At 39.9% G+C, this 16,428-nt stretch overlaps 1 protein-coding gene across 1 annotated transcript in view; it reads left to right on the plus strand.

The window, feature by feature from the left end:
- The window catches only part of RAB39A (RAB39A, member RAS oncogene family), a 31,432-nt gene extending 15,283 nt beyond the window's left edge, over positions 1 to 16,149 (plus strand). Inside the window, exon 2 of the mRNA XM_003129824.4 lies at positions 10,844 to 16,149. Within this exon, the coding sequence (XP_003129872.1) occupies positions 10,844 to 11,270 (427 nt within the window). The 3' untranslated portion in view covers positions 11,271 to 16,149. The remainder of the gene's footprint in view (positions 1 to 10,843) is intronic.
- Positions 16,150 to 16,428: the final 279 nt, after the last annotated feature.

The raw sequence follows: 16,428 nt of genomic DNA on the forward strand, positions 1-16,428 counted from the left end.
TTCCCGGAAGGGCAGTAGGAATGTAATGTCATGGTGAAAAAAGGCTCTCACAAGGCTAATGAGTTCATAGGCTGCCTGCTGCCAGCAGCCTCTGGCATCAGAGTACTTCTGTCACCTAAATGCCTGTTTGGCAATTGGCAAAGCCACAAGAAGGGGACTTCGGGAATGGAACATCTGGCGCATTTTACCCAAGTCAGTCGACAAGTGCTCTCTCTTTTGTTGCTCTTTAAAAAGGCCCGTACGGCCTATAGAGTTCATAATAATAGCATATAAGATCTCATTCACACTTGATTGCATTGCCCATATATAAGTAATTCTTTGTAAATGTAAGCAAACTCTAATGCTGTCAGTTTCACTTGTCTGCATATACTTTCAGGAAAAAAAATTAAGGAGGAAAATTAAAGTTTAAAATATTTATCTATACAAGGAATTCCCTGATGGCTCAGTGAGTTAAGGATCTGGCATTGTCACTGCTGCGGCTTGGGTTACTGCTGTGGCACAGGTTCAATCCCTGGCCCAGGAACTTCTCTGTGCCATGAGTGTGGCCAAAAAATAAATTAATAACAAAGTGTTCACATAAACATTTTTCTTTTCTCTTCTTAAGCAAATGTACACATAAGAATAAACTTTGAGATGAATGGATAAAGAAAATGTGATACACACACACACACACACACACACACACACACACATTTGAATGTTAGCCATAAGAAAAAGAAGGAAATTCTGTGGTGCTACAACATGGATGAATCTTGGAACTTTATGCTAAGTGAAATAAGCCAGTTACAGAAGAACAAATAGTGTATCATTCCACTTTACGAGGTATCTGAAGTAATTGGACTCACACAGAAGCAGAAAGGAGAATGGTGATTGCTGGGGGCTGATAGGGGTAGGAAATGAGGAGTTGCTGTTCAGTGGAAATGAGAATTCAGTCGGGCAGGATGAAAGATGTCTAGAGATCTTTACATTGTGCTTGGAGTTAATTATACTGTACATTTAAAAACTGTTTAGAGGGGAGTTCCCGTCATGGCGCAGTGGTTAACGAATCCGACTAGGAACCATGAGGTTGCAGGTTCGATCCCTGCCCTTGCTCAGTGGGTTAACTATCCAGCGTTGCCATGAGCTATGGTGTAGGTTGCAGACGCGGCTCAGATCCTGCGTTGCTGTGGCTCTGGCGTAGGCCGGTGGCTACAGCTCCGATTCAGCCTGGGAACCTCCATATGCTGAGGGAGCGGCCCAAGAAATGGCAAAAAGACAAAAAAAAAAAACTGTTAAGAGGGTAAATCTCATGTGGTTTTTTTTAGCCACAATTTTTTTAAATGAATGAATTTTGGCTTTGTGAAACTATGTTGAAAATTATAAAATGTTTGTGACTTTGTTTTTTTGTTTGTTTGGTTTTTGTCTTTTTGCCATTTCTTGGGCCGCTCCAGATTCATTAACCACTGAGCCACGACGGGAACTCCTGTGACTTTGTTTTGTATCTGTCTTTTCCTACAAAATGTATGTAGCCTCTATCAATCAGGTCTTTGGTTGCCAGCAATAAAACCAACTTGACATTAATCAAAATTGAAAATTACTGGAACCACGTCTGAGTCACAGAGACTTGACAGGATAGCTGGAGGGACTAGGCTTGGAATGAATCAAAATACCCCAGGAGTTCTGGGCAGCAAGAGCTACAGGAGGCCAGTGTGGTCCCAATAATACTTTTTCAGCTGTTCACGCATGGTCGTAAGAAGCCCCAAACGGACAGTTGTCAGTCTCAGCTATTAACTGAGTAGAAGCATCACGAGATTCTCTAGTGAAAGGCTTTTTCCCTTGGATACTAAAACCTTTATATCAGCAGAGTTCAGAGTCATAGGGATTAGACACAACAAAAAATTTTAGTGAGTCATTAAGTGTAATTGTGAAAGGCTCCATCACCCCACTTTCACCATTTGTTTCCCACACCACGTCATCTGTGTATGAGGGGAAAAAGCACCACCTACTTTTTCTCACCACCTTAAAACATATACATCCCCAAAGATCATGCTAAACTCTTACCATGTCAACTCCTGGATGTGGCATAACTGAATCAATTTTTTTTTTTTTTTTTTTTTTTAGGGCCATGCCCATGGCATATGGAAATTCCCAGGCTAGGGGTCAAATCGGAGCTGCAGTTGCCGGCCTACACCATAGCCACAGCAACTCAGAATCCAAGCCACATCTGCGACCTACACCACAGCCCATGACAACACTGGATCCCTTATCTAGTGATCAAGGCCAGGGATCGAACCCCACATCCTCATGGATCCTGGTCGGATTTGTCTCCACTGCGCCACAATGGCAACTCCACAGGAGTGACATTTTATTTTATTTATTTTTTGCCTTTTTAAGGCCATACCTAGGGCATATGGAGGTTTCCAGGCCAGGGGGTGAATGGGAGCTGTATCTGCTGGCCTACCCCAGAGCCACAGCAATGTGGGATCCGAGCTGCATCTTCGACCTACACCACAGCTCATGGCAATGCTGGATCCTTATCCCACTGAGCAAGGTCAAGGATCAAACCTTCGTCCTCATGGATGCTAGTCAGATTCGTTTCTGCTGAGCCATGATGGGAACTCCCCTGAATCTTTTTTTTAAAATGATGTATGGGGAGTTCCCGTCGTGGCGCAGTGGTTAACGAATCCGACTAGGAAGCATGAAGTTGCGGATTCGATCCCTGGCCTTGCTCAGTGGGTTAAAGATCTGGTGTTGCCGTGAGCTGTGGTGTGGGTCGCAGATGTGGCTTGGATTCTGCGTCGCTGTGGCTCTGGCGTAGGCCAGTGGCTACAGCTCCGATTCGACCCTAGCTGGGCAACCTCTATATGCCGAGGGAGCAGCCCTAGAAAAGGAAGAAAAAAAAAAAAAAGATGTATGGTTAGTCTACAGTTAGTTTCAGATATATATTCTTTTTCAGATTCTTTTCCATTATAGGTTATTAATATAGCTCCCTGTGCTATACAATAGGTCCTTCTTGTTTATCTATTTTACATATTATTAGTGTGTATCTGTTAACATAACTGAATCTTAATAATCCATCCCACAGTTTTATAGAGCTATGCCTCCAGGTGATAGCGATGTAATAAGATCAGTGAATCCTATGGCATCAGCCCATTTTCCTGTCTCTTCCTCTGTTAAGTGAAACTTTTGGTCTGTAGCAAAGTGTGGGATACCATGACTTCATCTAAGGCATTTTGTAAGTTCATGGTTGGTGGTACTAACATGGCTTGGGTCCACATTATTATTATTATTATTATTTTTAGCAGTGTACAGCAAGTTTTATTTAGGCCCACAGAGAGAGCAGGCTGCCCTGGGTAGGGACTGGCCTTGAGTCCACATTAAATGTCCATTGGAATAAGGACAGATCAGTGTCCCCTCTGTGATTTTTCTCCCAGAGTAAGGTACGATATCCAAGGTGTCAGTAACTGCTAGAAAACTGAGTATTAATCAGTGACAGTTGAGGTAAAATAATGTCTCTGTTGAGCCCAGTCCCAGCCTTCTACCAGGACACTTTGAGCCCAAACTGGGGTAAAAATACTGACTAATGACTATAAGACAGGATGTACTGTTTCACCAGTTATTAGGAATTCCTTTACAGAGGGGGCTTTGGGTGAGTATTCACATGGGATACAGTGTTCACAACCTGTGGACCCTTCCACTCATCCTGTTATCAGTCTTCTGAGCGTATTTTTTCTAGCATGCCAAACCCTTAGCCTCTGCTCACGAATTAGCATAGATCCTTACCTATATTTCTCCACCTTTTCCTCTACAAGAAGTACCACTAGAAGTTCTACAAATGCAAGGATTTCTTTTCCACTATTAAGTGGTGCCAGCATATTATTTAGAGCCATCTGTAAGGCAGACTTGAATTTTTTTTCCTCTTTAATTTCAGGAAAACATGCATAAGGCCATGGGTCGAGAGGGTGCTGCAGATGTAGACCTGCTGGGTATGTGAGCCTTGTTCTCTAGGTCCTCTCGGGTCCCACTCCTATTCCTGCCTATATATGTGACTTCTGCTTATTGACAGAGTGCCAGCCTGGTGAATCAGACTACCTAGCTCTTGATAAACACCCAGATTTCCTGGTCACCTGGTGTTCAGGCATTTAGTCTCTATCAGAGCCAGGTTTTAGACAAGAACTGTTTCTCAAAAACGAAATAGCACTTGGCAAAGAGGGCGTGTCTTTATTCTAAAATGACACTCCTGTGAAGTTCCCTTTGTGGCACAGTGGAAATGAACCTGATTAGTATCTGTGAGGATGCAGGTTCGATCCCTGTCCTCGATCAGTGGGTTAAGGATCCCGCATTGCTGTGGCTCTGGGGTAGGCCAGCAGCTACAGCTCCCATTCACCCCCTGGCCTGGAAACCTCCATATGCCGCGGATACGGCCTTAAAAAGACAAAAAAATAAAAATAAAATGTCACTCCTGTGGAGTTTCTGTTGTGGCGCAGTGGAAACAAATCCAACTAGGATCTGTGAGAATGTGGGCTCAATCCCTAGCCTTGATCACTGGACCAGGGATCCAGTGTTGCTATGAGCTGTGGTGTAGGTTGCAGATGTGGCTCGGATCCCGAGTTGCTGTGGTATAGGCCAGCAGCTGCAGCTCCTATTTGACCCCTAGCCTGGGAATTTCCATATGCCACAGGTGTGGCCCTAAAAAGCAAAAAAACGAACAAACAAACAAAACAGTAAGTCCTATAATTGCCCAGTGGATCTTTCCCCAGGCCAGTCAGAGCATCCCAGCCTACTGGAGGCCCTTCAGGCAGGCACCATTAGAGTGGATAGGCCAGTTGGCAAATCTTCTTGCATTGCATCTTGGACCATCTGAGGGGCTTTCTCTTGCTTTCAGACTTGTTAAAGCTGGTAGCTTTTGGGTCTCCCACTAAGTGGGTCAGAGAAGTACATCTAAATATACATTTCCTCCAAAGTCCAAAAAGATCCACCAAGTATTAGGCTTCTTGGTAGGCAACATAATATACCACAACTTTTCTTTTGAGAGTTTTCATCAACATTCTGCCGGTTAAAGGATTTCCCTCCCACAAGGAACTTCACAGAGATTACTGGCATCAGCCAGTATTTTCAGGGGCTATATCACTAGGATGTGTATGTGTATTTTTATCCACTCTCCTCCAACACCGACATGCTCATAGCAAACTCAGTGACCTGGGCCTGAGAACATAAGACAACACTATGAGTAGATCTAATGTTGAGTACCCTTCTTTTTTGGCACTGCTGGCATCACTTTCCCTCAGACTTCCTCACTCATTTCTCCTATGTCCCTAATCTCCTGTTTGTGACTCTTACCAGATCAGCTGTTCATTTACTCACTAACCACTCAGCCACTGGATGTTCATTGATGAGCATAGCTAACTCTCACAGTTAGCAAGCCAGAAAATGGTAAGAAAGGGGAAAGGATGCCATGCATGAACAGACAGTAATAATGCCTAACATATTAGTTGGGTAATTAGTTGAATAATACCAGCATGTTAGAAACAGACCCCAGCCAAACAGAGCAACCACTTTTCCTTCTATGGAGGAATATAGTGAGGGGACTAAAATGGTCCTCCAGTTCTCTGCAGGAAGAGGACGGTTGAATGGAAATTCAACCTTCATACCACATCCCGTGGTAGTAGCCTACTATGGAGAAAAAGGGGGGGAAGAGTTTCTCCTGATACCAGCAGTATTCTTTAGCAATGCCAATTATAACATGGAATTGGATATAATTAACTTATAGTGACACCAAGCCTGCCTGGTTGAGTGCTTTCCCCCAGAAACACTGGGTGTTGGACTGATTCAGAAATAGAATGAATGTGGAGTTTCCATTGTGGCTCAGCAGTAATGAACCCAACTAGTATCCGTGAGGAGTCGGGTTTGATCCCTGGCCTTGCTCAGTGGCCTGGCCCAGACCTTCCTAAATTTCCTATCCACAGAAACCACAAGAGATAAAATGATTATTGTTTGAGGCCACTAAGATCTGGGGTGATTTGATACATAATGAGAGAAAACTGGAAAAGGGTTGAAAATTACATAAAGTATCTGACACACAGTAGGTGCTTAATAAGTAGTAGCTCTTTTTGGAGTACTTACAAGAAATAAGGTTATTAGGGAACTCCCGTTGTGGCACAGCAGAAATGAATCCGACTAGGAACCATGGGGTTGCAGGTTCCATCCCTGGCCTTGCTCAGTGGGTTAAGGATCCAGCGTTGCCGTGAGCTGTGGTATAGGTCGTAGATGTGGTTTGCATCCCACGTTGCTGTGGCTGTGGTGTAGGCCGGGAACAGCAGCTGCAGCTGCAATTCCATCCCTAGCCTGGGAACCTACATATGCCACAAGTGTGGCCCTAAACATCAAAAAAAAAAAAAAAAAGAAAAGAAAAGAAGAAGAGAAGAAAGAAAAGAAATATAAAAATAGAATGAATATGACATGGGAGAGAGGCTTGGAAATTGAGATATTTCCGAGAGAGCAATTATAATGATGCTTCTAGAACTAAGCTATGGAGGGGGGTAAAGACAGAAGGGAGCTGGTTGAAAATGATGGAGTTGATCATTGGATTACAAATCTTAATGGAATTAAAGAATTATCACAGTAAAAATAGGTTCCTAGACTGTGATATTTTGATTAAAAAGAGGACTATAAATTTGCAGTTTGGGAGGTAGTGAGTGTTTCTGATGATTAAAAAAAAAAAGGAAATGGATGGAAAAAAGCAGAGTGGAGGGGCAAGTTCATTAGAGATGAGGAAGTCAAGAAACAGATGACACCAGCCCGTTCATCTGAATGGATGTCGAGATCAGTGAACAGTGATAATCAGTGACTGAGATAGAAAGAAAAAGCAAACTATTAAAATCTTCAGTATGTGGAGAATGACCAAGCAGTTGGCAGATGACAACAGTTGATAGAGCCAGATGGCACAAGCCTCAGAGGAACAGGGATTTTTTTTACATCAAGAGTTGGGAGAGAATAATTATCTGAAATTGGCTTTGGGAAGCAGAAGCTACCTTCTCCTGATCTTACATACAAGCAGTGTGAGTGTGCTCTGGGGAAGCTGTGTTCTCAGGGACCAGGAGGTTCCAGTTAAGACAGTGAATCAAAGAAAACGATTTGAGAGGAGACCCTTCTCAAAATGGGATAGGAGTTGCTGAGAGTGTAGCTTTCAAGGTATAAAACCCAGCAGGTTTCTTTTAAAATCCAAATCAGATCTTCCATTTGGGATGGATGGGGCTGCTAGGAACTTGTAACCCTGACCCCTGTCCTCCATAACTCACCTTCCATCACACCTACAAGACACTGGAGTTGGGGTCTTGCTGTAAACCTCTGCACCAGTTTTGCCACAGGGTGGTCTCATAACTTAATTCTCCAATAACATAACTGAGACCTGTCAGGGATCCATTCATTTATTTCTCCCTTCTCTCCTTCCCTCCATCTCCCCCTCCCTTAATGTTTTTCTTGTCTTTAAATCATCCGTTCATTCATTGAGACTTTCAAAGCCCGGAAGAAAATAGATATAAAACAACATGCAACAGGGTGTTGTTGCTTATGAAGAATTTTCACATGTCAGTCTTTACAACTCTTGAATTCTTTACAGGGAGGCCTACCTACTTGTAGTTCTTTTACGGTCTGTCCTCTGCCCCCTTATATACCTTCAAGATCTAGGGACCCCTAAGAGAGGAAGTTCCAGAGAAAGACAAATGCTCCTTCATCATCTTGGAAAGATCTGTCTCTCCAGTTCCATTTTTCAGTCTTTTTTCTTATTTTTAAAGCCGAACCCATGGCAAATGGAGGTTCCCAGGCTAAGAGTCAAATTGGAGCTGTAGCTGCCAGCCTACGCCACAGCCACAGCAACATCAGATCTGAGCTGTGTCTTCGACCTACACCACAGCTCATAGCAACACCAGATCCTTAACCCACTGAGCAAGGCCAGGGATCGAACCTGCATCCTCATAGATGCTAGTCAGATTTGTTTCTGCTGAACCACGATGGGAAATCCCCATTTTTCAGTTTGAAGGCCTGTCTCTCCACCCAAATAACTGACAGCAGGGATGCCCAGTTGTTTTAGGGAAAACTCTACATCCTAGGACAACTAATTCTGAATCTATAACCTAACCATATCAGAATTCTAAACCTATTATCCAGATACAAACTAGAGATCAAGTTATGATATAGAAAATGGCCTTTCACTCCAACTAATTATTAATAAGGGCTGTTTTATGGAATATATTGCATATACTTTTCTAAAAATTTTATTTTATAGAATGATTTTCCAGCTGTATTCAGATATGTTCTCAAAATTAAATACAAGTTGCTAGAAAACATGGTCTTTCCAGCAGGGTAAGACATACCTCTGCCTAATAAACAAGCATTTCAGTGTTGAGTTTTTAAGCACAAAAGCATGTCGCTTTAAATTATACTAATAGTAAGTTAATGGGGTGGGGGGAGTAATGCAGGCTTGGTGCTGAGTAAATTAAAGCTTTCAGTCTAATAATAGCCTTAATTAGGTTTCTCTTAAGACACCACACATCTGCCTAAATTCACACATGTATAGATGAGTAGCAAAACAATAACAAATTAATTATCCCTCAAAATTAAAAAAAAAAAAAATCCGTAACAACTTAAGTGAACTGCGTTATTTATAGCATGACAATGGCAATGGGAGGTTTCCTTACTGTCGCGGTTGTTCAGTACATAATCCTTGAGATGTCTGAAGTCATCACATGAGAACCTCTCTACTGGGAATTCTGAGGAGAAAGGGAAGCAGCAGAAATGGAAAGAGGAGCTCAGTGTTCTCAGCCCGGGGTACTTGTGGTATTGGGTCACTGAACTGAGCTGTGATTTCAGCAATAAGGGTATGAAGGTGTGTAAAAGTTGGAGAGTCCTCACTAACCCACTAGGCCTCCACAAAGATCTGGTGCCTCAGGCAAGTAACAGATATACTTGCCTAAAGAGGATCACTGATGGAGTTCCTGTCGTGGCTCAGTGGTTGATGAATCCGACTAGGAACCATGGGGTTGCGGGTTCGATCCCTGGCCTTGCTCAGTGGGTAGATGATCTGGCGTTGCCGTGAGCTGTGGTGTGGGTTGCAGACAAGGCTCGGATCCCGAGTTGCTGTGACTCTGGCATAGGCCCGTGGCTACAGCTCTGATTAGACCCCTAGCCTGAGAACCTCCATATGCAGTGGGAGCGGCCCAAGAAATGGCAAAAAAACAAAAAAACAAAAAAAAAAGAAGAGGATCACTGATACCCTGGAAACTGAGACCATGTGTGATCTCTGGCTGATAGAACATTTAACACTCCCTTACCAGTAAGATTAATTAATCCAGTATAGCAAATATTAAGTTACATCCATCATTTCCCAGGCAATATGACTGTTAAATACGTAGACTATGTTTGACCTTCAAGGAGGTTTGAGTTGAGTAGAAGATGTAGCAGCAAATCCAATGAGCATGTTAGGAAAATTATTATAATCATAATGGCAGTATGTCAAAAGTTCAGTGAAAAATTATCAGAGAAGTGCCTAAGAGAAGCAGAGTGAAAGAGGTCAGTGACAAGGAAGGCTTCTTTTTTGGGGGGGAGAGAAGGCTGCACCACAGCATATGGATTTCTTGGGCCAGGGATCAGATCCTAGATCCAAGCCACAGTTATGACCTATACCACCGCAGCTGCGTCAATGCCAGCTCCTTTAAGCCATTGTGCCAGGCCTGGGATGGAACCTGCCTCCTGGCACTGCAGACACGCTGCAATCCCATTGTGTCACTACAGGAACTCCAAGGGAAGGCTTCTTATATGATTAGATTTGTGAACTGACTCATAAGGGAGAAATAGGAGTTCGCTAGGCAAAAAAAGGGAACTAGAGATTCTAGGTGGAGGAAACAACATATGTAAAGGCAAGAGATATAAAACAGTATGGCCTTGCCACCTTGCCTCATGATTCAGTCAGGAAACAAATAGCACACTTGAAAGGTTAACTGAAAAGAGTGTAATGAAGTGACTGTTTCCAGAAATGTGGGCTAGGTTAAGAGCACCAACAAAGGATGGTGAGTCACTCAGGGATGGCAACAGTGGGAAGCCAGAGGGGCAAGGAAAAGGAGTGAGCTTGTCAGAACCTGGTGAAAGCCATCGTCGTGAGAGAGGGGCTGCCCCACAGGACCCTTGACTGGAAGCAGCCTGGCAGAGGCAAAGGGAGGGGTCAATACCCTTCCTTTCTCTTGAGGTCTCCACTGCTGAACCCCACCACAAACGATAGAGCAAAGCAAGTCAGCTTCCTGAGGAGAGCAGAGCCTGCATCTGGAGAGACAATCTCATCACATCTCCGATTCATATCTCAACAATTTCCTGTTTCTTAAGTAGGTATAGCCCAGGACTAAACCTGAACTAACATGACAAGTCTGCCCTTGTTTTGCCTTCCTTACCTGACAGAGAGGAGCTTGTTTGACGTAAGTGACAAGGAGAGATTCCAAAGATCCGGGTTGCTGTGAAATCTCTGCCCTGCACCGAATCTTTCTGTGTGCCTACTTTTAACCATGATAATGTGATCCTTCTTCTATCAGATATTTTAAAATAAAAACAAGTAGTCTGAGTGTGAGATGACATACATTGTAAGTGCTTATTTGTCTATCAAAAATAATGCTTTAATGTTGTCAGTGGATGAAACTGGCTTGCATATTAATTGCATAGAATTTTTTGTTCACTTAGGACACTTCATATTTGACTTAAAAACTCCAGTTAAATCACAGTAAGGTATCTTCATATTTTATTATGGTGCTACATTGTTTGAAGGAGGGAGAAAAAAAGCAACTTGTCCTTTTACAACCTTTTTTTTCTATTTATTTTTCAGATCAATAACTCGATCTTATTACCGCAACTCGGTTGGTGGATTTTTAGTATTTGACATTACTAACCGACGATCTTTTGAACATGTGAAAGATTGGCTAGAAGAAGCAAAAATGCACGTACAGCCATTTCGAATTGTCTTTCTGCTAGTGGGACATAAATGTGATTTAGCTTCACAACGTCAAGTTACAAGGGAAGAAGCCGAAAGACTGTCAGCAGACTGTGGTATGAAGTATATAGAAACCTCAGCAAAAGATGCTACAAATGTTGAGGAATCCTTCACTATCTTGACAAGAGACATATATGAGCTTATTAAACGGGGAGAAATTTGTATTCAGGATGGCTGGGAAGGGGTTAAAAGTGGTTTCGTTCCAAATACTGTGCATTCTTCTGAGGAAGCAGTAAAGCCCAGGAAAGAGTGCTTCTGCTGACTTCAAACATGCCAAAGAACTAAGAACAGATTGGGTGTCATTCAGGATAAATACCAACATTAACAGCAGAATGATGCGATGAAAGCATTTTAAAAAGTTATAAATTCATGCTAACACTCTTTTTTGTAAGGTATTTGATTCAGAGCATTATGCTTACTTGTTAAACTACCAGATTGGTATTTTGCTAAATTATCAGGCAAAGCAGACAACTTTTTCTTAAAACTGGAGCATTTACACAATTACCTCCATTCTTACTTTGTTAGCATATAACTGACCTTAATGTCCAACTATGTCAATGTTACTCATTTTTCTTGACAGTTTGATTATATAGTCTGATTGAAAAGATTTTATCAGGAATTACATTCTTTTGAGTTAATTAATATTTCATAGTAAAGTGGATTTAAAAGTACACTGTTCGCTTACAAAGTAAACAATCTCAGAAGTGTTAACTGGGCCTAATATAACAATTCCTTGTTTAAGGTGCCAGGTTTTTAATCATTCTCTGAAATATTTATCTTCCCTTAATTTTGCCTGAACGTAAGAAGATAAGTTTTATACTCATTTTTGTTCTCTGATTTATTGCTCCTTAAAACTTCGTTTTATAAAGATATCTAAGGATCTAAGCAAAATGTTTTTATTGCAAATATTTATAAAACTAGAAATGAAAGACCACTATCAGCAGATATCTTGTTGTTATAGAATACTGTCCTAATTTAGACAACAAAAACAAATGTATATACTGACATTCTCAAAGAAAGTAAATTCAATTTACTTTAAATTATTGTCAAAATTATCAATATAGGTGTTCCCTTTGTGGCTTAGCGGTAACAAACCCAGCTAGGATCCAGGAGGATGTGGGCTTAATCCCTGGCCTTGCTCAGTGGGTTAAGGATCTGACGTTGTTGTGAGCTGTGGTGTTGGTTGAAGATACAGCTAGGATCCTGCGCTGCTATGGCTGTGGCATAGGCTGGCAGCTCTAGCTCCAATTTGACCCCTAGACTGGGAACTTCCGTATGCCAACTTGCAGCCCTAAAAATCAAAAAAAAAAAAAAAAAAAAATCAGTATAGGTAAATAATGTTTTTAGTAATTTTTTTTTTTGGTCCAAATAAATTTCCAAATTTCAGGAGTTCCCACTGTGGCTCAGTGGTTAATGAATCCAACTAGGAACCATGGGGTTTGGGGTTCGATCCCTGGCCTTGCTCAGTGGGTTGAGGATCCGGCATTGCCATGAGCTGTGGTGTAGGTTGCAGACTCGGCTTGGATATTTGGATCCTGCGTTGCTGTGGCTCTGGCATAGGCTGTGGCTACAGCTCCAATTAGACCCCTAGCCTGGGAACCTCATGCCGCGGGTGCGGCCAGAAAAGACAAAAAAAAAAAAAAAAAAAATCCAAATTTCCCCATTTTCAATACAAGAAAAGTATACAAAAGATTTTTCGGGCAAGGAAAATTGGCTAGATGTTTGATATATTTAGCATTCATATTTTATTTCACAATCTCGTTAGTAAAAATAAAGATAGAATAATGAGTTAAGGCTATAAGATAATTTTGAGTTTCCTAGTTTTTAACTTATTGATTAAATTTCTCTCCTGGAAGGGACATTTTTATCACAATTTCAGATATTTTATAATGTACATTTCTATTCTGTTCTGTAAACCATTCCTGATCACAAAGCAGCATCATATGAGGCTGCTTTTTGGAATCCTAAGGTCTTTACTGTTAAACTATAGTTGTTTGGAAACCAAACTAGGAGAAAGAATATTTAATGAGAAATCAGAAAACCTGGATTCTAAGCTTGCCTTTCCTCTCTGATATTTGTAAATGTGTAAGTCACTTAACCTCTCTAAACATTAGTTTGCTTATCTGTAAAACATGGCTAATAACCCCATGTGTTGTTGTATTTCATGGAATTATTTTGAGAGTCAAATGAATGATGTAGAAAAGCTTCGTAAATCGAGAAAGGATTGTACAAATGTAAAATCAATATCAGCTGCTCATGGGTATACTATTATTTTTACAATGGATTAAGATTTTTTTTCTCATATTCTTTTCCTTCACTCCCACACAGAGGGAGTAAAGAATGTATATGCCTTCATGGATCTGGGGCAGTTCTTGGTTTGCTGTTTTTCACTGCTCTCTTGCCCTGAAACACGGCTCCTCCAGAGTGAAAATGATAGGGAAGGAAATCCCAGGAGACTTGCTTCATCAAAAGTCATGTTTGAATGTGGTTTTTGTGCCTCTTTGAAGTCGATGTTTGATTGTAATTTTAAATACTTGTACCTTTCCTAGGTATTTTTATAGTGCCTGTGGAGAGAAGAATATAAATTATACCATCACTATAAAAATTTTTAATATATTGTCAACATTTTCTTGATATCTTTAGATTAATTTCACTTGAGTGAGTTTAGCCTATGATTGGCCAGTTAAGAAAATACTGCCCCCTCAAATGTGAAGTAGTATTTTTACTGTTACAGTTTTGAATCTTAACTTAGAATTTTCCATCAGTCCAAAGTGGCATAAATTCAAATAAGAAATACTTAACAATAGTTTAAAGTACAGTTGTCTGTGGCTACTTGTAAAGTTAAACAGCTAAAATGTAAAATGTGGTTTAACGTTCAGTGGACACCCTTTGTAATACTAATATAGGGATAGGACTCATATTCGGTCAAAGGGTATGATCTGTTCTAAGATTTAGAATAGAATTAAGGAATCAGAAGAAACAGATGGGAAATGCATGGCCCCCAAAAGTTGATACTTGCTAAGATCATACATGAGCAGGCCTAAAACTCCAGTTATCTTTATACCTTGGTGGGTGTTCTTTCCATTACTTGTGCATGTTCTTTCCATGCACACACACACTTGTATTGAAGAAAAGGGGAAATGTTATCCAACTGAATCCACAAAATACTAAAATTGAGCTAAATCATTGTGATACTATAAATGAGCTATTTGTGGTGAAACAGTATTAAAATGAATAATGGCTATGGAGATCTGAGTTCTTACACCAGATTGCCAAATACCTGTATAAGCTTAGCCAGACATCTTTATCTATTTATCTATCCATCTATCTCCAAAAATATATAAATAGCTGACTTATTTTCTTACCTTTCAACATAGAGAATTATGGGTATAATAATGCCAATGTATTAAAAATATTTGCTCCAGGCAAAACATTTTGACTAAGGTTCTTAGAAATTAAATATACTTGACTTCACATTAAAACTATTTCAGTTAAATTTAAACTTTGTTTAAATTTAAAAGTTAAAGTTAATGAATGAGAAGCTAATTACTAAGTACTTTAAATATGATTAAAAAGAAACGAAAAGCTATTCAATCATAATAAACTTGTCCCTGACAGAAATTGCTCATCTTCAGCTGCATTAACACTTTCAATGCATGTAGTGATGTGATGTTTCATTAAATGGTAAGCTTAAGCCAAAATGATTATGTAGTCAGAGTGCTTTAAATGTGGCCTTTATATACATAACAGTAACAAACAAAATTTTTTGAGCCTGAAAACTAGTTTACTTTAGGTTTCCAAAATTCTCAAAGCACTGTTTTTTATTTGTCTGTTTGTTTTGTTTTGTTGGTAGCAACCAAAGCCATCATTTCTATTGTTAAATGACTATGGCAGTCTTTTTATCCAACATTACATCATAAAAAAGCTGAATCTGTGGGTTAACAAAATCATTTTAGGTGTGCTTTTGTCAGATTTTATATTGCCTTTTGTTAAGTTAAGAACAGAGTTTCCTTTGACTTAAAAGAGCGCACTATATTTGAATTATTTTCTTAGTTCTGACACAGTGAGAAGGAGCCTAAGGACCCATGTGATACACTAACTCATTTGTTCCCCACTAACTACTTGGAGAGATTTAGCTGGAAATGCAAAGGAAAGGAGTAATCATTAAGAAAAAATAATGAAAGACTACAAAGGCTTTAAAGTTAGATCCTATGTATTTTAAAATAGTAGAATGCATTCCCATTAGAAGCTAATTCTCAGATATTCCACAGCTAACAAATAGCCATCTCTGCTTCAGAATCTTTCTAAATTCCAGTGTTTTCAGAGTTCCCATCGTGCCTCAGCGGTTAACGAATATGACTAACATTCACAAGGTCGCAGGTTCGATCCTTGGCCTCACTAAGTGGGCTAAGGATCCGGCATTCCATGAGCTGTGGTGTAGGTCACAGACATGGCTCAGAGCCTGCGTTGCTGTGGCTGTAGCATAGGCCGGTGGGTACAGCTCTGATTAGACCCGTAGCCTGGGAGTCTCCATATGCCGCAGGTGTGGCACTTAAAAAAAAAAAAGGCAAAAAAAAAAAAAAAATCCAGTGTTTTCCTCAAACTTTCCTGAGCAACTGATCTTAAAATAATGAACAAACTTCTCCTGAATCTGAATGAACTTCTACATGAATTGGTATTTCCAAAATCTTAATAACACAAGTGATGAGCTGTGACAATCTAGTCAATTATTACATAATCGAATTTACTTACTACGCATAATCATGATACAGAAGAAATGAATAGAAAAGAAAAAAATTTAAATATATTTTTAAAAAACCCATCTCTGGGATGTTGTCTCTCTGGATAAATTTTTTTTTTTGTCTCTTTTAAAATAGTGCCTAAAACATTGTCTTATCTCTGTGACATTCAGTGACTACTAATTGATGGTTATTATGTTGAATTAATCCTATTAAATATGGGTTCCATATATTTAGTTTTAATTTATATGTTCCATGGAGAAACAAACATGTTTTGCTATAGTCATCTTTTGCTATTTTGTAGAATGACAGCCATTGGAAAAAAGATATGTATAAACTTTTTGAAGTATGTTATTAGCGTTATTTGATTTTAAATAATAAATAAAAAGAATGAAAATGAAACTCATTGTCACAGGATTGTTACATTTTCCATCTTTAGTGAACCATCTTTATTGGTGCTTTTAAAACAGAAGCAGTTTATTAAATGCATATGTGTGTGTGTATTCACAAGTGAAGTACTAATAAGAATCAATTAGAAAAGGACAGTAAATATCAGAAATCTTATCACCAAGCACGATTGCAATTTATACCTAAGTCAAGATGTAATCAGCAAATAAATCTTCTGCCTCCTTAGAAGTCTTTTACTCACCTTATGATATCTCTATTATGCTGTGTAAATAA

Source organism: Sus scrofa, chromosome 9, assembly GCF_054392235.1.
Source record: "Sus scrofa isolate SSC_HxYL_T2T_F1_AM1 chromosome 9, Sscrofa_HxYL_maternal_Yorkshire_Landrace_v2.0, whole genome shotgun sequence".
In the NCBI taxonomy this organism is placed as follows: Eukaryota; Metazoa; Chordata; class Mammalia; order Artiodactyla; family Suidae; genus Sus; species Sus scrofa.